Raw genomic sequence first — 26,872 nt, forward strand, 5'->3', positions numbered from 1 at the left:
CAAATATATTTTCATTTCCTTTTTTCCCAAAATATGTAGCATCATAGCTTCTTGATATTAAACTGTAACTCCTTCCCCCAAGCCCATCAAAACAAAAGCTCCTTTCAGGCAGGTTGTCAATCTGTTAGTGGTTCAGACCTAAAAAACCTAGTTTTTTTTTTTGGATGAATAGCTAAAAACCCTAATTACTGCTGACAATCAACGTATATGTGGTTTGGCAAATGTAGTTAAGCAGAGGTTTGGGCTACTTGGGAAGAGCGTGGCTTTATGTCTCTACTCCGCATGTAGGTCAAAAACTGTCCAGGTAGCTCTTCCAAAAGAGCCTGCACCACAGAAATCTGCCCACCTGCACAGACCAAATGAATTTTGTTAGTTTTAAGTACAATGAAGAGGTTCAGGCCAAAAAAGAAGGTACAATGAGAAAAACAAATAAGCAAATCGTTCGCCGATTGTTTCAAAAGATAATGCGCACAAACATATGATAAAAGAGGAGAGAAGATATGCACCAATATTTGACAAACTCATACCCTGTTTATTATTAGTTATTTATTGGTAGGTAAATAGAACTCAAATATCCAAACGGGATTTTCTTTTGATAATTAATCAAAATATTATTAAAAGTGTTAGGCCCCCTAGGTCACAAGAAAGTGACAAGAGAAAACACCTAGCTAAGCTAGAAGAAGAAAAACAAAAGCAGCTATTCAAAGATTGAGAGTATTGAAGAAAAAAGACTTGAGTTCTTCCGATGTTCAAATGGGAATGAACCTCATACTCATCTTTCACTCCTTGTTTATGGAGGAAGAGATTCCATTTGCCCTAGGTGTCCAAAAGTTTAAGCAGAAGACGGCTGTGGAGTGTGTTAAGAGAGACAGTTCGACAACCTTGCCAAAGAAAGGAGAAAGAAAGCAGTGGCAACCGCAGTTACATGCAACATCTCTGTTGTCAACATTTTCAAAGTTCAAACCACGCTTCTATCCTTTCTACACTCAACCAATTAACAATTATCTCACTGGAAGAACCTACTGCCATTATCCATTCTATGTTTTCTTTCATTTATTTAATTTTTATTTTTCCTTCTTTTATTAAAAGGTGAGATGGAATGAGAATGAGTTTGGGCCAAATCCATGATTTAATTGGATCGAGCTGATCTCAATTTGAATGGCAAGGTCTTCCGTCTGCATGGAGGCATATTCCATTCTGAACTTGCACTGCGTAGTATCCATCTGGGTTTTTTATAAGAGGCAGAAACAGTCCTCTATATGAGTTATAACACATGGTAAACTTATTTTGACCTGCTAACTCATCATGCATTTAGAATGCATTACTGACTGGGAGAAACTTGTGAATACACAGTTACAATAAGTGGAAACTTTTAAAGGTAACATGAAAAGATTTGTAGAGACAAACAGATGCCATTATGTACTCACTATGCACTTCTCGCATTGGAACAAACTGTACGATGTCATGCGTAGCAACACGACCTGTAGAGCTCTCTAATCGCTGTCCACTATCTGCATCAAGGACCTGTCAAAAAAGAAGTAAGAACAAATATTGATTCAAGAGAAATTTCCAAAAAGGTGAAATGCCAACATCCCTAGCACAAGAAAGTTGAATAAGGAGGATGTAATGCTAACAAAGTATTCAAAGAAATGTAAAGGTTGTTAAATTTATGAAAATGATGGTATACCTCCATTTGTCTAAAATCTGCTCCTCCCACTCCCACTATAAGAATCGACAGTGGAAGATCAGATGCCCTCACCAAAGCATCTTTTGTTTCTTGAAGGTCTGTAAGGACTCCATCCTTGAAAAGGTGACAGTTATTTAGTTACGAAATAACAAATTGATGGAAAGAGATATCAAATAAAGTCAATATTATCTTTACCGTAATAATGAGCAAGACAAAATACTTGTTGCTGGTGTATGAGAGGGACTCGCTGGTAATTTGCGCAGCTGTATTAATCACTTGTCCAAATAAAGTGGGCCCTGCCAGAGCAACATTATGTAGAGCACTTGAATAAGCAGCCATGATGCCTTCAACTCCTTCGACCTATTAAAAAATGAAAGTAGCTGACTGTTACTACTTGAGTATGAAAATGCAGTGTTTAGTCTTCGAACAAGTTACACTAATAGGTTGTTAAAAACTTACAATGCATGATACGTATCTTATGATGTTTCTCAGTTTCTTATCATTTTCTATACCATATCTACTAGTTGTATCACATAGGTAAGTGTAATGTAGGATACAACATGTCAATCATACGATTTATGAGATGTGATAATGTCACAAAGTGTGTAGGGAGATCACTCAATCCATTTGATTCACATGAGTCTCATTGGATTTTTTACCTTTTTTTTATTTTTTTATTTTTTATAAAGATCCCCCTAAAACTTTTTAAAACCTTTTTGACGGCAAAACTAATGCATTTGATTTTGGGGTATTTGAATGTATTGTTGCTAGTTGTATATGTGGTTTTTAAACCTTTTTTTTTTTTTTTTTTTTTTTAATGTTTTATTTGGTTGAAAACGATTGACTGAGAAAAAATTATATGCAAGACCATTATACTTAAAAGTAGCGGAGGACGATAAACGTTAAAAAAATAATAACAATAAGAAGAAGAAAATCAAGAAAGATCGAATTTAGGACAAACGATGGTGACGTAGCCAGGTTTTGCATATTGTTAAGAGTGAATTATGAGTAAAAGAAATTATGCTACAAAAACACAATGCAATATACGAGATAATAATAAGAAGAAGACTGAGTAGCACTAGATTACATTTAAAAAAAAAAAAAATCAGCAAAGGGGTTACCATAAAAACATAAAAATAAGTGATCTATGTGTGAAACAACTAGTATATGCTAACCCGGGGCTGGCTCAACGGGTAAACAATTGAGATGCTTGCTTAAGATCCTTAAGAAAATAGAATTTTTAACTTAGAGTATATTGAAAAGTGGCTAAAGAGTTGATCATTTTACAAACATAGTGTAGTTTCAAATGTTGATGGTTTATATTTATTCAGAAATACAAATCTTAAAAGAAATTACGCAAACATAAATTAATACTCCGATTAAAACACTAGATTCTTTCTCAATAAATGAACTGCTTATAAAATATTGCTAATATATAATAGCACCCGTTACAATTACTTGTGTGAAAGAAGCATTTTAAAACCAAAATTGATAAAACAAATTTATGATCAATTATGTCACAAGAAAAATTAAATGAACTAACCATACTATTCGTTGATACAAAGACAAAATTGGTTTGTAAACCTAGAGCAAATGCACAAAGAACCAAGAAGTTTCTAATAGGGCCTAGAGACACCTTGGTTCTTCGTGCTATATATTGCTCTAGGCCCCATTGTTAAAATAGTGAAGTACTATTCTTATTAATATCATTTTTTTTTTATAAGTAATCAAGATATCATTGCAAGCGTAATGCGTTCCCAAATACATAGGAAGTATATACAAGAAAACACCTAGTTAGAATGAGCAAAAATAGAAAAAAAAAATCATGACAACTAATCGTAAAAGGAGAAACAAAAGCAGTTATCTAATGATAGCGAGTTTTGAGGAAGACTCAATATCCTCAAATGTCCACTTATGGTCCTTAAAACTTCTATCATTTATTTTCCCTCTATAGACACTATAAAAGGCACGAAGGCACTATCTTCCCCATAGCAGCACTCTAAGTGCTGCCAACAGTCCACCAACAAGCATACAAGTCGATTACTTGTCTAAGCATAACCCAAGACAGCTCAAATCGACTGAAGAAAACATTCTATATTGCATAAGCAACGTCACATTAATAGCATTTAAAAACATTCCATAAATTTTATATTTTACATAAAATTTATAATAATATATCAAGCCACCCTTGTGCTAGGCAAAATGCTGCTTCAAAGATGAACAAGCAAAGCAAAGAAATATGAAATCATCCATTCTCACCTCATAGCTGCTTGCACTTCCATTCAAGTTAAAACAATGTGAGATGGTACCATCAAAAGTTCTTCCTCCAAAGCCCCACGCGGGAAAACGTTTATCAGAATCATAAAACTGAATGACCTCCCCAACCTCCATTATAGCCTGCAAATGATTTAGTTAATCAAGCAGACGATGACTTAAGAAATCAATGACGATTTCTTTTAATATATGCTAGCACAAGTCTAACATAAGTTTCAAAACATGTAACTTATTTATGTTCAAAATTACATAAGTTTTGCGAGCGGTGAAAAAGCTGCTTGATCATATCAAGTTATGACATGCATTGTTAAAATAATGACTAAATCATTAAATTCACTATTTTTAATTAGTTCAAGTTTTGAGACAAGTGATAATTTATCATGGTACCATAATAGGTCTTTGATTCAAATCTTGACTCCACTCTACCTTGTAATTAAATTTAAAAAAGTTTAATGTGTTAGGCCACATTTATTGAGAGAAAACATTTGACCCATACATGAGGGGAATATTAAAATACTAGTTGAGTGAATTAAATTTATAATTTTTTATTAGCTTAAACTTTTGGGATAGTAGTCATTTAACAATCATAAAAAATGACAGTATAAAACACATCTCTACAAACCAAATCAATGGAAAAGCTAAATTCATGTGTTATCTTTTATTTTTGTTGAGTGTTAGAGTGAACTGTGGATCAAGTTTGTCAAATTTGGGCCCAAGGTTGTGAGTATAACAATACAACATAAAACCCTAGGAGGAAGGGAAAACGGTGGTGAGTTGGGAAATAAAATTGAATGAAGAGATATCTTGAGAACATGAGAAGATGCAGCCTTACCCGCTGATAAGAATTCAACCGGCCAGAAGGATCAATATAGTGTAAAGATTCTGGATTCCGAGGATTTCCATTTGAGCCTGGAGAAATGAAATAAAATATTCAAAGACAAGACATTAATAACTAGAAAAAATATATTAAAAAAAAAAAAAATTCAATTAGTACCCAAATAAAATAAAATTAAATAACTCCTCTAGAATGTAAATTATTTACTTGTAAAGTCAACAGCAACCATAAAGTTAAGCTCAAATCCACTAGAAATGTAATCAAGAAAACTGTACTGTTCCTTCTGACAAAATTGATCCACAAACAGCTGTCCCTTCAACACCTATATTGATAACTTGTTAAGCAACTGCAACTACAAAATAAAAAGTGTAACAATAAATTTTTTAAACCATTCTATTGCAAGTATGAATCAGTACCTTCTCGTGACCATCATGAGAAGATGCTATGGTAAGATTTGCACCACTTCTTTCTTTGTGAAGTTTTTCTAGGTCTGCCACTGACTTCTGGATCTTACTGATGAGGTAAAATTTTAACATTGATAACTTGCCGGAGATTAAACCATGATAACAAGAAATTTTTTAAAACAAACTAGAATGAATCTAGACATCGACTTACCCAATAAGCACATGATTGCCACTGCTGTTGAAATCAAAGCACTCGATAATTAATGGGTTATCCTGTGGCAAGTTAAAGTGCACATCCCACATGAATCTTTGTTAGATATCAAATAACAAAACTTCTTATAAACTATAATCTAACTTGAGCAAGAACCATAAAGCAACAAGCTTACCTTACTTCCAAACTGATGCATACTCATGCATAGGGGTTTCCAAGTTGGATTTAAGTTGTTGTTCACCACTTCAGTCTTGCATATTGGAACATAATCTCCGCTCTCAACAATTCTATATACTTTTAAAAAAGGATCCTAGAATAAAATGAACAAATTTAAGAATCAGAAACACTCAAGAGTATGTATAAGTAATATAAAACCTCACTATGTAGCTGCTTTGCAATCACATACACTTTTAGAAAATACGTCCTTGTTATCCAAGTGAGAACAACGGAATGTCATCTCAACAGCACTTCTCGAAGCAACTATTTCCTCTGCATGGATAGTGAGTGCCCCAAAGTTCATCAAACCCGTTTTCCCATTTTTGTTATGAAGATTTAGGGTTAAACTCCGACTTTGTTTGGTCACTATCTGTGATGAAAAGAGAAGAGAAAGAGAAAAATGGTGCGGGTGAGAAATTGTAGTGTTTAGCACATGATGACCAAATCATTCTAAAAGAATTTAAGCCACTAATTTGAAAAAGTTAGCATTGGAACATCCCCCCCCCCCCCCCCCCCCCCCACCTTTTTTTTTTTTTTTTTTTTTTAAATGTATCAATGGTAATAAAATCTTAAAATATCATTATGGTGAAGCAGCTCTCATACTGGTTTTTCTGCTGTTTAACTTTTTTAGGAAATACTAAAAATTTAAGTAACTTTATACTCAAGTTTCACTGGCTAAATGAAAATGCATCAAGTACTCTCAATAATCCCAACTGATACCTCTGATAGAACACAAGTTGCCTCTCCAAGAAAGTCTTGATCCTTCAATTTCAGCGTCTGCAACAAAACAGAATAATTTTTAATTTTTTTAGACAAGTACAACGGAATAAAAATTTTAAACTAACTTCACCATCAACAAATTTTGTTAAATTATTCAGGGTGAGATGGTAACAATTTAAAATTTGTATAATCTCCCCTATGTTTCCTGGTTATAATTCAATATTTTTATCTGCAGTTCTGTCATAAGTTGCTTTCTTTCGTCACATCTGAATATGATTAAAAAATGAAAAAATCTTCTGAAAGTAGTCATTCACTAATCACAATAATTGATATGGTTAACCAATCAAATTTGTTTATTTGTCAATAAAAGATGCATTACACACTTGGGACGAATTACCATAGTCAGAACTATGGATTATAATTTCCTTCACTTTCATTTCTCATTCCTTGTGTAACTTATTGCCTTGTATCATGGCCAAGTTGACGGCAGCAACTAATACAGCATAATTATTTTGATAAAGTAAAATACAACATACAAATAAGATCATTGTTTCCTTATTTTTAGCGTGTGCTTTCCCATTAGATCTTACAGGTTATGCAGTAATACCACGTATGACTGCACATAAAGCTACCGCTAAAAATACCACACTTGGCATCAAAATTTATAATAATTGTCCACATATTACTTTCATCCACTTCGATGTTTCTGGCCACATCTCAACAAAATTAGCACTTAGCAGACATGCAAAAATACAGTGTCATCTAGTCAACACACATTTCATACTACACAAAAGAATTTTGTTGCAATATTCAGCACTTAAAGGTTGGCAGAGACGCCTCAGTAACACAGCATGTACACTTCTTTGTAAAATTTATTATCAGTACAAAATCATAATTTTTTTTTTAGTACAAAATCATAATTGAACAAACATAACCTACAAAATATGAATCAAAATGACAGATACTTAAAAGCAGAAGCCATGATATACCTTCACAGGGATATTATGGTATTTTGTATCAACATCATACACATGAAATCTGGAACCAAAAGAAAGAAGGCAAACATGAGTCAAGCAGTAAAATTAAACCATGACTTACAGTATCTCCGCAAAGATAAGCACTTAAAGGAATTTGTAAAGCTTACACCAATGGCTGTACAATCTCGAATTGGAATGCAATTGTAACTTTTCCTATCCATGCGGGATGCAAACTATTCAATATAACTTCAGTGCGACCTAACTCCTCCAGTTTTCCGTCTATTTTCTTTGCATACACCACAGCCATGGGATCACTCTGAATTATTAAAAAAAAAAAAAAAAACTATGTTTTAGCTTAAACCAGAGTATGAGAAGCCTCGCCACATGAATGCATGTCATACAAGCACAGAAACAAACTATCGCAGATTGACGAACTTAGACCTTCAGACAGGCAAGCACCTTTATCAGAACTGACAAAATGGTGTAATACTTTAGCTTGCTACATGAGAGAGGGAAGTTCTAAAAATTACAGAATAACTGCTAGGTTAAGGTGAAGAGAGAAAATCTTCAAATTTAAAGTTCATTCATTCCTTGAAAAAGTCCCCCCGTTACAATGCAAGACATATGACCTCCTAATCATTAGACATTAAAGCTACCAGGGTTCTAGGCTTTCATCATCCTAAAGTAATTACCCTAAATTACTAGGACAGTTATTACTCCATATATAAAATAGTCCAACCCATTACAATTATATAAAACAACTACATGGAAACCCACTAAAAAGCAAGGCTAAATTTCCAGCAAATTCCTCAAATACCCCTTAGATACTAACAAACTATATAAACAAAAGTAGACTTTGTCATCAGCTAAATTATAAAGTGATTACTAGCTGGCATGCTCATTTAACCCCTGATAATCCACCTTTCGCACGTAATTTCCCCTCGATTTTGGTTGTATCTAAAAGGGAACTCACACATGGCATATATTTAATTCAAGAAGTACAAAATCTTGTATATCATGAAAGCCATAAAATCTGATCATTGACTACAAAATAGATCAACTGAGAATTGTGTTCAGAAATATGCTAACAATCCAGATATATTCTACTACAGTTCTTAAATTAATAAAATTGTAAAGTGTGATTTGGATCATAAATTTCAAATCAAGGTGGATCAAAGCCAACAAACTCACATTTCAAAGTAAAGAAAAGATGAAAATGGACCATAGCACACTAACAAAAGCTTTATCCCAATATTTGAAATTAACTATAGAGAAGCTTCTGCAAAGCAAAACATTTGAAGAATATCCAGGGTAGCTTTAGCTCGGCCCTTTTGGATTCATCTCTAAACCTAGCAGAGGTTAATGCTGTTAAGGGGTATGGGTATCTTAGCAGGGCTTTTTTTGAGCAAAATTCTTTGGTCCAGTGGTTTAATTTAGGCAACCACGACACCAAATTTTTTCAGAGCCGTTAAGAGTTTATATGGCAAAAGGAAAATTGTTTCTATTTCCAAGGAAGATGGTTCTAAGATTAATGATCTCATTGTCATAGGGGTGGGCAGATTAACCGCCTACTGACAGCCACCGAACCATCACCGACTGACAACCGACTTTCGACAGTCGGTAGGCGGAATAAAAATACTGCTTCAACATCGGTTCGGTTCGGTAGACGGTAGAATTTTTTTTTGTCGGTTGACCGACAATTAACCGACCTAACCAATTTTTCGAGTGAATTTTATCTTGTAGGTTTTCTTTGTGTGTTTGTCAAGCTGATTTGTGGTTGTCTTTTTCGTCCATGTTCCATGAATTTACTTTTTCTTTTAATTTATAAAGAATATCCTTTATTAATTATGTAGTTATAAAGAAGTTATAAATCTTAACATAAAAATTTTAATCGACAATTCATCGAGTTAACCGACCACCTATTAACAGATTGGCCGAAAAAGTCGAAACGATTCCTTGTCAACATGAAGTCGGTAGGCCAAAATGCCCCTACCGACACTGATCAAACCGATACCTACCCCTATTCATTGAAGTCACTGACTTGATTTTGAACTATTTTCAAAGGCGTCTTTGAGGTTTAGAGAGGTCTTATCCTATTGACATGGAGGTTCTTGATGGGGCTCTTCCTCAAAGAATTCCGCATATTTAGTGCAAAGAGATGGCTAAAGACATCTTAGAGGAGGAGATCAAATATGTGTTGTTCTCTTTAGAGAGCAGCAAAGCACCTTATCTGGATGGTTTAAATGCTCATTTCTTTAAGAAGTCTTAGAACATAGTGGGTCGAGATGTCATTCCAACGGTGGAATCTTTCTTTGTCTCAAGTAGGCTACTTAGAGAGATTAATTCTATTGTCATAGCATTAATCCATAAGGTTCCTAACCCTTTGAAATTGACAGACTTTCTCCCCATACCTTGATGTAATATGATTTATAAGTGCATAGCTAATGTGGTGGCCAATCATCTTCGAAATATGCTTGGTGATGTTGTTGGGAAGTAGCACGCAAACTTTTATCAGTGGAAGGCGGATTGGGGACAATATCCTTCTGGCCAAGGAGCTTTGGAGTATCATAGAGATAAAGGATCACCTAGGGTGCTTCGAAGGTTGATTAAATGAAGGCCTATGATTCTATGAGATGGGATTTTGTCTTGGCGGTTTTTTAGGATGGATAGAATCCATGTGGTTATGGTTGGATTGAGGAATGTATCACTACATTTAAGTTCTCTATTTGTATTAATGGAGAGCTTAAGAGTTTCTTCCCCGGGAGTAAAGGCCTTAGGCAAGGTGACCCTATGTCGGCTTATCTATTTATTATGGTGATGATGGCCTTCTCAAGGCTCATGGATAGAACGACTAAGATGGCCTAGTTTAGATTCCCTTGGAGGTGCCATAGGGAGAAAATATTTCATCTTTGTTTCGCTGATGACTTACTAATCTTATGTAGGGTAAGATAAACTCAGTTGTCATGGTCAAGGAGTGCTTGAATCGTTTTAGGGATATCAAGGTTGGCTACTAACTCTGATAAGCTGTTTGTTTACTTGCGGAGTTGCAGTGTCTATCAAAAATAAGATGTTGGGTATTCTTGGGTACCAAGAAGGTAAACTCCTAGTGAGGTATTTCAAGATTTCTCTTACTTTTTCCAGATTGAAGAAGGATAATTATGCAGTGTCGGTTGAGAAGATTGCAACCAAGGCTAAGAGCTGGGCATACAAAGCCCTCTCTTATGTAGGAATGATTCAGTTGATTAATTCCATTCTTTTTGCATGCAAGTGTTCTGGTCCTCCCTTTTTATTCTTCTCAAAGGACTTATTAGACAAGTGAAGTAGATCCCCATGTCTTTCTTATGGAAAAGAGGTGAGCTTAATAATTTATGGGCTAAAGTGGCTAGGAACTATATTTTCCTTCCCAAGAAAGAGTGTTCTTGGAGTTAAAAACTTGTAGTAGTGGAATAAGGCGACAATGTTGAAACATGTGTGCCTTTGCTCCAATAGTGGTATCTCTACTTGGTTGGTTAGGTTAATTCAAATGTTCTAAAAAATAAGAGTTTCTAGGATGTCGGGTTCTAAGAGATTGCTCTTAGTCTTTGAGGAAGATTTTGGATCTAAGAGGGCATTGTTCGGGATAAGGTGTCTTGGTTGACAATCCCTAGTTGCGTTTTCTCAATTAAGTGGGCTTAAGAGAGCTTGGGGATTACGGTCCTGAGGTGTTCTGGAACAATCTTGTGTGTCCTGGTAAAATCATTGCTTGCCCTTTTTGATTATATGGCTTGCAATTAGAAGAAGGTTATATACCCAAGATAAAATTGTTGCTATTGGCTTTCTCAAGGAGACGAAATGTGTTTTATGTGGGTTGGGTGAGGAGAATGTTAACCATCTTTTTGTTTGTTGCTCATTCTCAAAAAGTATTTGGTACAATCTTTGGAATAAATGTAATATTCCTTGGCTTGTAGGAACTAGGAGGGGTTTATTCGGTGGATGGCCACTTGCTTTAAAGGCAAATATTTTCTCTCCATCAAGGTCAAAATTATGCTGGCTACCACAATGTACACTTTATGGTGCAAGAAAAAGGCTAGATTGCTTCAAAGTCAACTCCTTCAAGGGTGTCTGTAATTCTCCCGCTAATTGTTCTCTAGCATTCTTGGGGGTTTTCTAATGTAACCATTTAGTTTTGCTTGCCCATGTTGCCTCCTTGTACTTGCTTGTATAAGGGCTTTTAGGACATCTTGTTTATTGTGGATTTTTTTGTCCTTGTTGAGTTTTTTCTATAAATTCTTACTTATCCAAAAAAAACAAAACTTTACTATCAAACATGAATATCTACGGAGGGGAATACCTTTGAAGTGAAGTCACGATCAACCAAGTTAGATGCTGATAGAGACAACTGCAGTAGAGATTTAAATTACATGAATACGTTATGATAAACCAAAATAAATGATCCAACCATACAAAACAATATAAAAGACAACAAAAAACAAAAGAACACTTCAGTCAGATAAAATAACAGAATCCAAGTCAAAATCTAAGGATCCCATCCCGAGTCAAATTGTTGTTGGGCAATATACTGCTTTCCAGCTTGCTACAATGTCACCCATGTATAGAGCAGGGGATGACCGACATACTGCACAATTTCCATCTGTTGGAGATGAAAGAAAGTCAGGACCACCTGTTCTTTCGAGAATAGAAGCACTACAATCACTAAGGCCTAAAATGATAAATATTTCAGATGCAACATGTTGCTTCATACAGCTTCTCCAGTGGCAAGTTCTATAGTACTGTACTAACATATTTATTAGAATTTTATGTAGTTGGTTACTGTTTGCAGTATGCAATTAAAGGATAGCCAATAAACACTTTTGGCCTGTTTAATGCTTGGTTTGAAGTGTCAAAAGTGAATATGAGTTTGGAAACATCAATTTTTTTATGACTTGGCTGTTATTTCTGATAAAAAAAAAATCCCAACTGCCAAGTCTACATCAGCAAGAAAAGTCAAAAACAAGCATCTAGTTTTCTTGTATAAAGATAAACATCTCGACAACCAATGGATTCCCAAGTACCATGTTAGCATAAGAGAAACAGACAACATATAGAATTTTGGATTCAATTGTTTTGTCCGGCACTCCAAAGTTGAATTGACAATTACAATATGCGAATCTTGCTTTTGTTTCTTTGATAAAACTTGTAAAACATTGTAGTGCGACTTTTAAAAGTGAGGTGGGGTCATATATATATAATGAAGATCCATGGTGGCAAACGAACAACTCAGCCATACAGGGTACATGCAAAAAGCCTATATGCCGAATGATTTAAAGATGTATTGGAAGAGACCCGTTGCTGTGACGCTATAAGTGAAGCACCATCTTTTTGTCTAAGCACTGAAACACATAGCTTGGGAAGCACCAAGGGTCACACAGTTTGGGGGTGTTTGTTTGAAAAAACGTAAATTTAAACAAAAATTACGATTTCGCATAACAAATATTTGATAAAAAAGTATTATTTAACATGTTTTACCAAACGCCTTTACGATTTTTAAAAAGCAATTTTTAAAATCGCATTTATTGAAACTGCAATCCCAAACAGACCCTAAAGATCGGTAAAATTTTAGCACCATTGAAATAAAAACAAACCAATCTTCCACCGTACAATGAAAATAAATTTTTATGATAAGTAACCACTTTTATCTGTATATAAAACAAAACGCTAAAATGAATACAAAATCAGTATCATTTTTCTTTTTTCATTTTTGGATGAAAAATGAGTATTATTATTGACTTCTGGCTAAAGTGATTCCCAGAATGCATTTTCCACGGCCAAACAAGTGGGCAACTGTGCCAAAACAGTGTCACAGTACCAAATTCACCGTTAAAATCGAACAATTTTATTACTAAAAAAATTCAAATCAGAAGTATCAATAACAACAAAAATAAATTAGCCTCTCGTCTCAATCTTTTCCACAGCAACCAAACAGATCTTTATGTTTACACATGCACATACAGTCCATATTTTTACACACACACGAACATATGTAGCACACTAAGAGTATATGTTCAATAAAAAAAACAGAACAGAAAGGAGACAAAGATAATGACCCATAAGAAATTCAACACTTCCCGTCCCGTCCTCTAACAAATAAACAAATCACTAGGTTCATAAAAGCAGTAGCACCAGTAAAGCAGAAAAAATTAATAACTGACATTCAAAGCTAATTACACTAATCAATCGAAAAACATAAAGAACAATAAAAATAAAAAGAAACAGAAACAGAAAAAGAGTGTGATTTTCAACCAAATTGAACCATATAAGAGTGTTAAAAATATTTTTTTTAAAAATTGTGTTTTCAAATTGTAAGTAAAATGCACAATTTAATTGCTAAATTATAATTTTAAAGTCAGCTTAAGGTGGTAAAAATATTTAAAAATCCCTATTTTCAAATTACAAACAAAATACACTATTTTAAAAAGAGAGTAGTGATTTTTGGCACATTGGCATGCTTGTACAATAAGCACGCCAGTGTTAAAATATTATAATATTTTATAATATTTTAATACCGGCGTGGGCATGTGTGCCAAAAATCACTAAGGAAAGAGCAATTTTAAGGGTCCGTTTGGGATTGCGGTTTCAATAAGTGTGATTTTAAAAATAGCGTTTTTAAAAATAGCGTTTTTGAAATCGCACTTTTTTAAATAAGTACCCTTAGTCTACTTATTGAAATCGTAAATTTTTTTATTATTTTAAATTAAGTGTTTTTTAAATTACAATGTCAAACACTTTACGTTTTACAACTTCTTTTAAAAACGCATATTATCAAACTCAAATATTTTAAAATCGCACATTCTAAAATCTCGCATACCGAGTAGAACTGACTAAACTTTTCAGACTTTGGCGGAGTTTAGGGTACACGATAAAGAATAAATTTAAATACAAATATACCTCTATCTGAGTGAAGAGAGGATGCAGTCCCCGAGACCTGTAGAAGAAGTCGACGGCGTCGTTGTGGCCGCCATTGTTGTTGTTCGAGGTTCCGGACGCTGTGTGCCTCAGTTGGGCCGCACCCACTGCCTGCTTTCCTCCCTCCAAATCCGAGAAGCAATTTCCCATCACCCTCCCCCACTAAAATATTAACAAAACTCTTTTTCCTTCTCTCTCTCTCTCTCTCTTTCTCTCCCTCCTTTAAAACCTTAAAACAAATTTTCTTTTTTCAGGGCTCTTCAAAACGTGTTTGGGTGTTAACGACTCTGGACAAAACGTGCTCTCAGGTATGCGGTTATGTGATGTGATCCGCTATATATATATATAGGTTGTCGGGTAGACCCAAGTCCTGCATGGGAAATAATTTGGTTATTTCTTCTTCTTTTTTTTTTTCTAAGCAATATAGGAAAAGGAAAGAAGAAAATCCACTTTACTATAAAGTTTTAGAAATTTTTTAATTTGGACTTCAAAAGTTTAAAAATTTGTAATATATTTTCTCATATTTTAAAATTTTTTAATTTAAACTTTCCGTAACAAATTTTTATTAAATTTGACCAAAAAAAACTAAAAAATTAAGGATAATTAGGTAATTTCATAAATTTTCGTTTAATCTAAGAAAAATTAGTAAAACAAGGTTTCAATTAAAAATTTTTAAAACATTAAATACATTGTTAATTTTTAAATTTTAGAGTTCAAATTAAAAAACTCTTCTTCTCAGGATAAACTGGATTTTTTCTAACAGAAAAACTACACAAGCATATGGAAAAGACAAAACAGGGGAACTACAACAGGAATAATGGAGAAAGTTTTCGTTGATGACAATAAATAGTTTAACGTAGAAACCAAAGAGCATTCGGAGTTTCCCTGGTGGCCAAAAATTGAAAGAAGCAAATAACCAGGAACAGGCCAAAAAAAGAAAACAGAAGATAGAAAAAAGAGAGGAATGGCAATGGAGAAGTTGTACGGAAGGAACCCAAGAGACTTGACCCAAAAAAAAAAAAAAAAAAAAAAAGACTTTTTGACAAATCTTGGATTATAAATGATCAGTAGTTTCTTGCAATTTCCAAGGGCTGGTGGACTTTTTTCTTTTGTTCTTTTTTTTTGTTTGTTTATGTGGTATTATCAATTTAATCTTAATTAAAAGAATTTAACGATGAATTAACAATACCAGATATTTATATTTTGAGAATTCGAGGTATAAAAGGACAAGTTAAAAGTGAATTTTTTTTACTATAGATATTTAAATATTAATATTAATATTAATTCTATCAGTTATTTTTTTTATTTTTTTTTGGTAACATATCAATTTTTAATGTTATCGATTTTTTTTTTCTTTTTTAAAGAGAATGAAGCGTTTGAGAAGATATCAGTTTTAAGAAAATCAAACAATATTAATGCCTTATTTCAAGAATGAAACGTTAGAGAAGATACCAGTTTTTGAGAGAATTGATTGATATTAATGACTTGTTAATTATTTGTTTACTGTAATTAGGGGCTCTAATTAAGTTATTAACTATGTATTTCTTATTGACCTAGCTAAAGTAGTTTTTTAATCGAATTTTAGCCAGTAACCTTTATGCATCTCTTGCATTTATTTTGCAGTGTGAGTATGGGAGTTCATCACAAAACTCATCTTAAACAAAGCAGCCACATCAAGCATGCAAACATTATTCAACTAAACAATAACAAAATTTTTACCAAGACATTTCATCAAACACTTGGTAATCAAATTTTCAGCACAATTTTTCAACAAATTTTCACAAATTCTGCCAATCTTTTTTACATGCCCACCTTCCAAAAACACACACGTTCACATATCCATAACAGAAATTCAAACGAAAAACAATAAAATTTTCAGACCAAAGTTTCATCCATACCAGCATATTCAAAGAAACCAACAACTAAAATTTCAAAACTTTTGCAAATTGATGGATTTAGGTTGTGTAGAATGAATGTTTCTTGTATGTGTTGAGGTGTAAAATAATAATAATAATAATAAAAAGATTATTTAAATCGAATAATAAGTAATTAAAATAGAGTAAAAAAAAAAAAAAGAGTAAAGAATAGCTAGCTCAAAGGAAATGCTCTTTAGGTTGAAATTTGTTGTAACTAACTTGGTTAGGTTTGGGTTGGTTTGACTTGGCATCATGGTGAGGGAGTTAGAGGGGGCTGGTGACCCCCCTCAGTTAATTCTTTTTTTTTGTTGCTTTTTTTCTACTTTGGCTCCTCAATACAACCAATATAGGTTGATTGGTTTTTGATTTATCATTTCTGTACGTAAACGCGAAGAAAAACCTATAAAAGCATTATGATTGAACCAGCTGAGCCTGTCTACCTTAATTATATGTATATATATAGAATTGATATTTTAGGGTGGTCTAATTTGTCCGTAAATATTACCATATATTGCATGCTAGACTTTAAGATGATATATATCAAGAGAAATGGAGCCAGGAATTCCACTACTTTGGAATTCTAAAAAGAATTCTTAATTTCTAATTAACGTCCCTTTGCAATGAAATTTCTGAGTCTCTGACTTTTCGCTACTAAGATATTCGTTTTACACAGTATTTGTTTATTGAGTTTTGGTCATGTCAAGGCAGATATAAGACTATAGAGGTTAATTTAAACCCGATTTATTTATTTCCAGATGAAATTCCTCAATCCTAACCCGTTAATTTTGTGTCAAATTTGTGGGTCACGTAAAAAATTGATAACCCTAAATGTCGTGTCGGTGGGAGTGGAACCACCTTATGGCTTGGGGGGCCCAAATTTATGAGTCTCTGACTTTCCACTAGTCAGATGTTCGTTTTACACAACATTTATGTATTGAGTTTGGGTGGTGCCAAGACAGATATAAGACTATAGAGGTTAATCTTAATCCAATCTATTTATTTAAGCAGATGAAATTCCTCAATCCTAACTCATTAATTTTGTGTCAAATTTGTAGGTTACGTAAAAAATTGACAACTCTAAATGTCGTGTCGGCGGGAGTGGAACCACCTTATGGCTTGGGCCCCCCAAGCTATAAGGTGGTCCCAAAAAAAATTAATATATATATATATACCCTTAAAAATTAATTTTTGCCCCTCTAAATCTTTTTTTAAAAAATGCCGCCCCCTCAAACTAAAAGTTGTAGTTCCACCTTTGCATGTTGCCATGTTGGGTTCAAATCAAATCATACATATAAAGCTATATACATCAATCATAATTTGACTAATTTAATTAAATAAGTAAAACCCTTCAATGTCAACCCACTAATTTTACATTTAGTTCACGGCAAGTTACAGAGTCGTATTAGAAATTGCGAGCATTAATTGTAGCATTTCTCCTTGTATTAATTTACTTTTGTTGAACCTCTTGACAATGAGTAGGATTTCCTTATAATTATTTATTCTCTTTTCTAATCTATATATAAAAACATAAATGAAGAAAAAATAATACAATAACTATAATCGAGATGATTCATTTTCAATGCCAATGATTGATTTAGAGTGCTACGTACAAATAATTATAAAATAAAAATATAGTATATAATATTATTTAAATATTAAATATCACAAGTTAAGTATAAAACTCAAAACAGCAAGAGCATATTTGGAATTGCATTAGAGTTTTTAAGTCAAAAATTTTTTTTTGGCAAAAGCTTCAAAGTGCGTTTGAGCTATTTTTAAGCTTTTTTGACCCTTAAAAGTGCTTTTATTTTTTTACTAAATCAGTACTTTTTTCTTCAAACGACTTTTTAACTTTTGAGTATTAAAAGAACTTTTAGGCTCCTCAAACGCAATCCCAATTAGGCGCTAAAACTACCTATGCATTGGATTGAGTCTATCTGGTGCAGACTTATTTTTAAAACTATAAACTAGTCATGGGTTAGCGAATGTTGATGTCATTGATAGGTCTTGATTGCTAGATTGTTATGTTTGTGTCTTTGACGTTTGTAACCTTAACTTCGGCTATGATTTGCTTCAAAGCTTTATGCTCTATTTGTAAGAGCTCTTGTTCACGATATTTTAATCAATGAATGAGTATGAAATATTTTCCCTTTCCAAAAAAAAAAAAAAAAAAAAAGAGGGATCTAACTTGTATGAGGTAGTTAAAACTACAACATACATGCCGTTAAAAAAATTAAGGGTGAGGATTTAATTAAAGTAATTGAATGATTCAGATCTGTCATAATAAATACCAATAAACAAATAAAATGATGGATGAAAGAGAAAATTGATATTTATTCTAAGAGATATGTGTCCTTCAATTATTTTAGTTAAATTCCGCCTTCGAAATTTTTTACGGGCATACAGATATACAAGCCGGATCCAATAAAATATTCGGGCAAATCAAATAGAATCAAGCCGAGGCGCGTAAGCTTTGAGTTATGAAATCAAAGAGAAGCCGTTAATTCTTAATTATCGAATATACTATGACTGAGTCAAGCGGCGATAAATTTATTCTCATTATTTATTAATTAATTTATCAAGGAATAATTAGGTCCTGGGCCATAATAATATTAAAAGCAATCAAATAAGTTATAGAAAAGTAATCGAATTAAATATCGTGTTTGAAATTGTTAAATCAACGAACAATTCAAACAAACAATTTATAATATATTCAAGAGGTTGTCCAAACAAATAGTTCACCGTACTATTAAAAACATGGGTTAAATACTAAATACTCTTTAGAGTTTCATAATTTTATTTTTTCTCTTTTAGGGTTTGATTTTTATCACATGAGGTTCATGTAGTTTTGATAATAGACCAAATTAGTCATTCTGTCAGTTGATCATTAGTTGACTTAACGGAATTCCACGTGGACCAATCAAATGTTGACACGTGGTACCTACTTAATTTTTTAAAATTTTTTTTAAAAAAAAAAAAACAAAAAGAAAAGAAAAGGAAAAAAAAATTGGAGGTGGCCGAAACTACCCCCAATGGTGATTGGGGGGGTGGCTCATCCGGCCAGATGAGCCACCTCCAAATGGCCAAGAGCCCCCAATTTTTTTTCCTTTTCTTTTTGTTTTTTTTTTTAAAAAAAAAAAATTAAGTAGGTGCCACGTGTCAACATTCGATTGGTCCACGTAAAATTCCGTTAAGTCAACTAATGGTCAACTGACGAAATGACTAATTTGGTCTATTATTAAAACCACATGGACTTCCTGTAATAAAAATCAAATCCTATAAAAAAAAAAATAAAGTTATGAAACCCCAAAAGGTATTTAGTATTTAACCCTAAAAACATATCAAATCACTCAAATTTCAATATAAGATCCAAACAGTTTACCTTACAATTTATATATATATAAAGCAACTTTTTATATATATTTTTTTATGAAGGGTATTTTAGATAGAACATTGATGGAATCAAGGGAGACATTACGGGTTGAATGCTAATTTGAAAGAGATACGTATTTTTCTATGAACCATTCTATATTAGTTTCTTGGTAAAGAAATGCAAATTACCCTAAATAAATAAGAGACAAAAAGAAATTGAGCTTTAGCCACAGCTCCAGCAGCTACGAAATATATATATATATATATATATATTTCAAAAATAATTTTTAAAGTAATTTTTTTTTTAGGTGAATCTTTCATATTCATTCCTTAAAAAAAAGATCAATAGCCTTAATACATAAAAATCTTACAACTTCAACATTCGTTAACTCAGATATGCTCTAGGCAGACTCAATATAATATATAGGTATATTCTCAACTTTTTTTTCTCAGCTATGTGAGTAAAGGCCCCACATCGAAACTCATCTTTCTCAACCCAACGGCCATGATAAAAACCTCAATCCCAAAGATCACTCATGAAAGTAGATTTAAGGAGAAGTTAAACCCTTATTCAAAAACACAATAAAAAAACCAACAAACAGCTACAATGGGGCGAAGGAGGCAAAGCGCATTGGCCGGCGTGTGGTGGACGAGATGGAGTCGTTTTGTGCCGATGGGCAGCTGAAAAGCTAGAGAGCAAGGTGGGCTAGTGCGTGGCTGAGCGAAACTAGTTGAGAAAATTAGATCTAGATTTGAAAAACTATATCTAAAGCTCAACCGATTCCGGAAAGGCGAAGAGCGAAGTAGCACGATGGAGGGCAGACGGAGGCGGTGCATCATAGGCAATGGGATGGGCGGAGCAACTGAACTTGTCAAAAAAAAAAAAATAAATAAAAAAAAGAGAAAGGAGATGAAATAAGAGGGGAGTAGGGGTAGGGGAAAGGAGGAGGGAGCTCCTTCGGCTTACATGTTGTTATTAAAATAACAGAATGTATGTTATAGTTTAAACAATGGTCAAGATTAAATCTCTCAAAATCTTTTTTGATTTTCTTTCTCCTATTAAAAACCTTTTAAAATAAGTTAACTTTGAGATCCAATCTTAATCCCACAAATTTTTTCCTCTTTAGGTTTAGAGAAAACCTAGGGCCGGCTTTCACTTTTACTTTGTAAATTCCATTATATTAAAAAAATCAAATAACAAAATATTTATCGTGAAGTAAGAAACCAAAAATCTTTGACGAAAAAGTTTGGCATTGCCATCAAGCTTGACAAGACGTTTGAGGTGCTTGTTTTATATTGCATTATATATTATGTTCTAATCATCGTGCATTGGGAAAATTATTGAGTTGATCCATTGGGTTTGCCTTTGTTTTGCAAGGCCATGGCACAAGATTGGCAGCGATTGACAGTCATTTTAGAAGGATATGAACAAGCGTCGGGACAACGGCTAAACAGAGAAAAAACATCCATTTTCTTTAGCCGTAATACCTGGCCAGAAGTGAAGGCTCTTATTCTTCGGTTGTCGGGGGTTCCTGCTACACAGAGATACGATAAGTATTTGTGGCTTCCAGCTTTAGTGGGGAAGTCTCGAATTCGTGAATTTCATAACCTTACAGAAAGGGTAAGAAAGAAGGTATCGGATTGGAAGCCCAAATTACTATCACAGGCAGGGAAAGAGATATTGTTAAAAGCTGTGGTCCAAGCCATCCCCACATATAGTATGAGCATTTTCTTGCTCCCAAAAACTCTGTGCAAAGAGATTAATGTTATTATGCAGAAATTCTGGTGGTGGCATAAGGAGAAGGAGAAAAAAATACATTGGATGAGCTGGAAGAAGATGGGGCGTGCAAAATCTCAAGGAGGGTTGGGCTTCCGAGACCTCCATGCGTTTAATAAAGCACTTCTAGCCAAACTATGTTGGCAATTGGTTAATCAACCGAATAGTTTGGCCTCACAAATTATTAAGGCTAAATATTTTCCAAGGGGCTCATTACGGGAGGCAAAAGTGGGGAGTCGTCTGTCATTGGCATGGAGGAGCATTCTTTCGGCAAAAGATTTATTTTTTGCGGGGTTGATTTGGCGGATTGGGGATGGTAGGTCCGTGTCAATTTGGGGGGATAAATGGATCCCAAGCCCATCATCCTACTCCATACAATCTCCATGTCGGATTCTATCAAGGGATGCAAAGGTGTGTGAATTGCTTGAACCAACTTCTTCACAATGGAATCTCTCTCTCATTCGAGAAATTTTCTGGGAAGAAGAAGCGGTTTTAATCAGTGGACTCCCTGTGAGTAGATATCAAAAACAAGATCGGATGATTTGGAAGCATACGAGTTCTAGTGAATTTTCGGTAAGAAGTGCTTACTACTTGGAGCTGGACCTAAAAGCTGAATCTAGTGGTGGTGGTAGCAAACAATCGGCTAAAAATGCAATCTGTAAAACCATATGGGAGATGCGGGTGCCAAATGCGACGAAGGTGTTCATCTGGAGAGCATGCAATAATATTCTCTCAACAAAAGAGAATTTAAAGCACAAAGGTGTTCTAGAAGAGTCAAACTGCATTTTATGTACCACTAAAGTCGAAACAGTTGGCCATGCGTTATGGCATTGCCCAGCCGCTAGAGATGTGTGGTGTATCAGTGAAAGGGTGCTCCAAAAAAGTGTCTGCCATGCTAAAGATTTTTTTGACATTTTTGATTTTATGTCTAAAAGATGCAATACTGAGGAGTTAGCGATTTTTGCCATTACGGCGTGCGGGATCTGGAAAAGAAGAAATGAAATCACTCGTGGAGGTAGTTTCCAACATCCTTGTGCACTAATAAAGGCGGTTGTGTCACAGTGGAATTTATGGGGAAAAAATCACGGAGAAAGACGAGGATATGGGTGTTGACCGAAATCTTGCAGTTGAGTCGTATATCTGTTGGAAAGCGCCAGACTACAATACATTTAAGACAAACTGGGACGTGGCTGTGAAAGCTAGTTCTAAGAGGCTAGGCGTGGGGATTATTGTCAGGGACTACATGGGGCAAGTTTGTGCAGCTTCATGTCAATGTATTGAGGGTTGTCCAGATTCCACTGTTGGGGAGGCTATGGGAGCCTACTGTGCTTTGGAATTCTGTCGTGATTTGGGTTTACAGAATATTTGTCTGGAAGGAGATTCAAAAGCGGTTGTACAAGCAATAAATAGGGGATCACCATGGTGTTCTTTTGGCCAAATCATAGAAGATATCCATACTATTCTGCTGGACTTCAGAAATTGGAAGGTGGACCATGTAAGAAGGGAAGCTAATGGAGCAGCTCACGGTTTGGCAAAAGTTGCTGGGAATGGTGGTATTTCTAAAATTTGGATGGAAGAGATCCCAGAAGTTATTCATGATGTAGTTATTTTAGAGCAATCTGCTTTTGTTGTTTAGAGTCCTATGCTCCTTGATGTTTTTAGAGCTTGGCTCTAGATGTTTTTGTAACCTCAGTTTATTTGAATAAGATTATTCTTCATTAAAAAAAAAAACATATTACCAAAACAAGGGATGAAATTAAAAAATTTCATTCAAAGGCTAAAATCAATTTTGTTATGATTTAAATTTAGTTTTTAAGCTTGAAAATATAAATATAGTTAACTTAATAATTTTTATTTTTTATTTTTTGAAATTTAATGGGGTCATGACTCCTTTCGTTCTGAATGTAAGTTCGTTCCTACCAAAACTATCCTACAAACCCTTTAATATTGTTCCAAATTGGTCTTTATGGTCTAAATGGTAGTTGGAAATCATTAGAGCATTCCTATTGAGCTATTTAAATAAAAGTTAAATTTGAGGAGAAAAGTTTATAGGGCAACTTTACTTTAAACCTCTGAATTACTACGCGATTTGAAAAGCCTCCAAACTTTAAAACCTCTCAATTTGGACCCATAAACTTTCAATTGCAGTCAATTTCAACATCTCCATCAGATTTAATCGTTAACTCCCCTGATTTACCCCTAAAAATACCAAAATATCTTTGATTTTTTTTAAACTTTATATATATATTTTAAATTTTTTAATTTGAAACTAAGGTTAAATTTGAAATTTTATAAAAAAGTTAAGGATATAAACATCATTGTCTCACTTTTAACCCATTCGTCAAAAAGTTTATTTTTGACGAATGGGTTCAAATTGATTGTAATTGAAAGTTTCAGGGTCCAAATTGAGAGGTTTTGAAGTTTGAGGGCTTCTCAAATCGCTTGGTAATTCAGGGGTTTAAAGTAAAGTTACCCCAAAGTTTATTTTTTCAATTTTGAAGATTCACTTTTAAACTGAATTAAATAGAAACTCTTTATATATATATAAACTTTAATTAAATATTATTTTTTATTAATTTTAGAGTGTGTTTTAACAAGATCTATAGTTATAGAGCGGCCAAACTCTAGAAAGAGAATAGCACAGAGAGAGCATAGCATAGTAGAGGGAGGGAGTTATGACTCCCTCCTCCCCACCCATTTTCTCTTCCCCCCTTCCCCCTCCCTTTTCACGCATCCACCATAGATCGATTAGGGCGCGTATGTCAATGGTCATTGGAGTGCTTTTTAATGGCGCGTGGCTGGCCAGTAGTGGCGCGTGGAACGCATGAGGGTGTGTTGAATTTTTGTTATTGTATATTCGTTGTTTTTAAATAAGAATGTATTCTCTCTAAATCTGTTTTAGTAGTGATCTATGGAGTGACGTTTTATTTATTTTCTTAAGTTTTGTTTTCACGAATCCTTAACAATTACGGAATTGGTTTCTGGTCGGTGTTTTGTTTTCTTATGGTTCATTTTTTGGGAGCAAACCATAGACTGATGACTGAGGAGTTATCAAGCATAAAGAATAATTGTTACTATGGTAAAGGCAGCGAAAGTGATTGCGATTGATAAAGTACTAGTAGCGGAGATAAAAAAAAAAAGCCAAGGAATCAAGGACCTAGCAACGGATAGGGATGTGATTCGCCGAAATTTGTTGTAGATTTGAAATTAATTGAGACAATGATTTTTCATAGATATTATTTTGTAATAGCCCGATAGATTATTGTGTATGTTAAAAATAATGTTTGAGTTGTGGAGATTTCAAATTATAATTTTTGCGTTGTATATAGCATTTTACTTTATTTGATTATTATATCAATGAAAAAAAAATCGTTAAAAAAAAAAAAAATCTATTGTTGGAAGAAAGAAAGTGTGTTGCATTAAAATGGAGAGAGAGTATAAGGAAATAATATAAAAAAATGAGTGAGGTTTCTGACAAAACTAAAAATGAGGAAAGTAAATCAGCCTAAATTTAACTGAAAGTAATATTTAAGGAGCTCATTGTAAATGACCAAAAAATGGTCTCATACTATTCATCTAAAATTTAACTTTCAATATTCTTCAAATAAATTTGTTTTATACTTTTTCATACAAAATATATATATTTTTTTCACATCAACCAAATCTTACTACAAGACAAAAAAAAAAAAAAAAAAAAAAGGCTAACCAAACGGCCATACCAAATAGAGCCGCCAATGAACTCATGTTCAACACCAACAACATTCCACCAATTAAAAGAAAAAGACCACATCATCACTAAAAAGACACATCAACATTAAATAATAATAATAAAAAAAAAAAAGTGGAGACCTCCGTAGTGTGGGATTCGGATCCTCTTGGATCCAAAATAGACTGAAAAATACTCAGTTCGTGATTATGATTTATTCTCAGAAATTCTAGAACCACAAATGAGACACGTGTCCCACTAATAATAATAATAATAATAATAGGGTGGTTGGCCATAGGAGGTGGTCGACCACCCCTATTTTTGCCCTAGGGGTGGCCGAAGTCACCTCATTGCACCACCACCATTTTGCAAGTTAGGGGTGACCAAATCACCCCCATAGGCTATGAGGGTAGTTTAGTGGTTTAGCCACCCCTGATTGGCCATTGGGAGTGGCTTGAGCCACTTCTAACTAAAATGGGGGTGGCCGGCCACCCTTTACCGCCAAGACAGGGTTGCCGACCTTCGATTGTTTTTTAATTAATTTGTTATTTATTTATTTTTAAAATTTTAAATAATATTTTATTAGTAAAACATGTATCTCATGTTTAACCCTAAAATTTCTGTCATGAATTAAATATTCTCTGATTTAAAAAGAAGGAAGAGAATCCGCTTTCCCGTATTGTGGCCAACACCACTTTACTTTTTTTTTTTTTTGGTTATTTTATTTTTCGCTTTTTATTTGATGTCGATTGGTCTTATTATGGACGGTAGGAATCCTTTTGATCCTTTGGACAATTCTTTCCTCAAGAATCTGCATCTGATTCTATTTAGTATCCTAGAGATCTTTTTTAGTACAAAGTGTAATCACAAGGAATCAAATCCATCATTTTCACATTTTCACTTATATATATACAGCATGAAGATATATCCTACATAGACTACGAGTCTACGACTACGTCATGCTCTTGACTAGACGGAGACGCGCGGAAGACTCAACAGGAAGAAATTGTTTGGCAAACCTTTCATTTGTTACTATTTATTCACAATTTTTTTAAAAAAATCAAAACATTTTTAACCTTTTATATTACATTATTTACATTTTATTATTATTTTAAATAAAAAAATTATTACAAAACAAAATTTTTTTACCATTTCATACCATTTTTTGTTTTACTTCGTTTTTACTTTTCCATAACCCTTTTTTTTTTTTTTTTTTTTTTTTACATTAACTACAGTATATAGGAAAAAGGCTTTAACAAACAAACTCTAACTCTTTTAATTCGTGAATTTAAAATGTCTGATTTAAAAATAATAATTTCAAAACTGTAAAAAATTACAATGTCCAAATATTGAAGAACAAATGATTTTTAAGTAGTGCAATAAATTTACATTAAACCAAGAACTCACGGCTAAAAGTAGAAGAAATATCAAAACTAAGTGGAAACATTTACTTCTTCTTTATGGATATTACGGCAATAAAAAAACCTTGGATTAGACCACACTTGCACAAAATAAGAGAAGATTTTGGTGAGATATGATGAAATGAAATGCTTGAAAGCATGCCTAAGCTATACAAGGGTTAGGAAAGGGTTTTATAGAATATTCTCAGACTTCATTAACAAGATAAAAAAAAATTGACAGTACTTAGCGTCACTCTACCAAGTCCAACAACGGTGTTGGCGCCTGAAACCTCTCTCCCCGTTGGGCCAGCCACTGGTGTAGTGTCCCAGAATTTTCAAAGCTATTTAAATAGATTATTTTGATAATGATGTTATTTTAATATCCATTGTAGCTAAGGGTTTTAATTCTTGGGAAATTTATGAGAGTGGTAATTA

The 26,872-nt window shown here is 33.6% G+C and overlaps 1 protein-coding gene across 1 annotated transcript; it reads right to left on the reverse strand.

The window, feature by feature from the left end:
- Positions 1–227: 227 nt before the first annotated feature.
- Positions 228–14,416, reverse strand: LOC132170300 (protein BONZAI 3-like). The gene is made up of 16 exons (XM_059581226.2): positions 14,249–14,416; positions 11,655–11,702; positions 7,492–7,640; positions 7,337–7,385; positions 6,348–6,404; positions 5,818–5,997; positions 5,587–5,721; positions 5,412–5,473; positions 5,213–5,309; positions 5,004–5,118; positions 4,794–4,870; positions 3,947–4,084; positions 1,883–2,047; positions 1,688–1,801; positions 1,428–1,524; positions 228–346 (listed from the first exon to the last, which is right to left on the reverse strand). Exons 1-16 carry the CDS (start codon positions 14,414–14,416, stop codon positions 228–230), a joined length of 1,770 nt encoding a protein of 589 aa, XP_059437209.2.
- Positions 14,417–26,872: the final 12,456 nt, after the last annotated feature.

This window comes from Corylus avellana, chromosome 1 (genome assembly GCF_965113065.1).
Source record: "Corylus avellana chromosome 1, dhCorAvel1.hap1.2, whole genome shotgun sequence".
Taxonomy (NCBI): domain Eukaryota; kingdom Viridiplantae; phylum Streptophyta; class Magnoliopsida; order Fagales; family Betulaceae; genus Corylus; species Corylus avellana.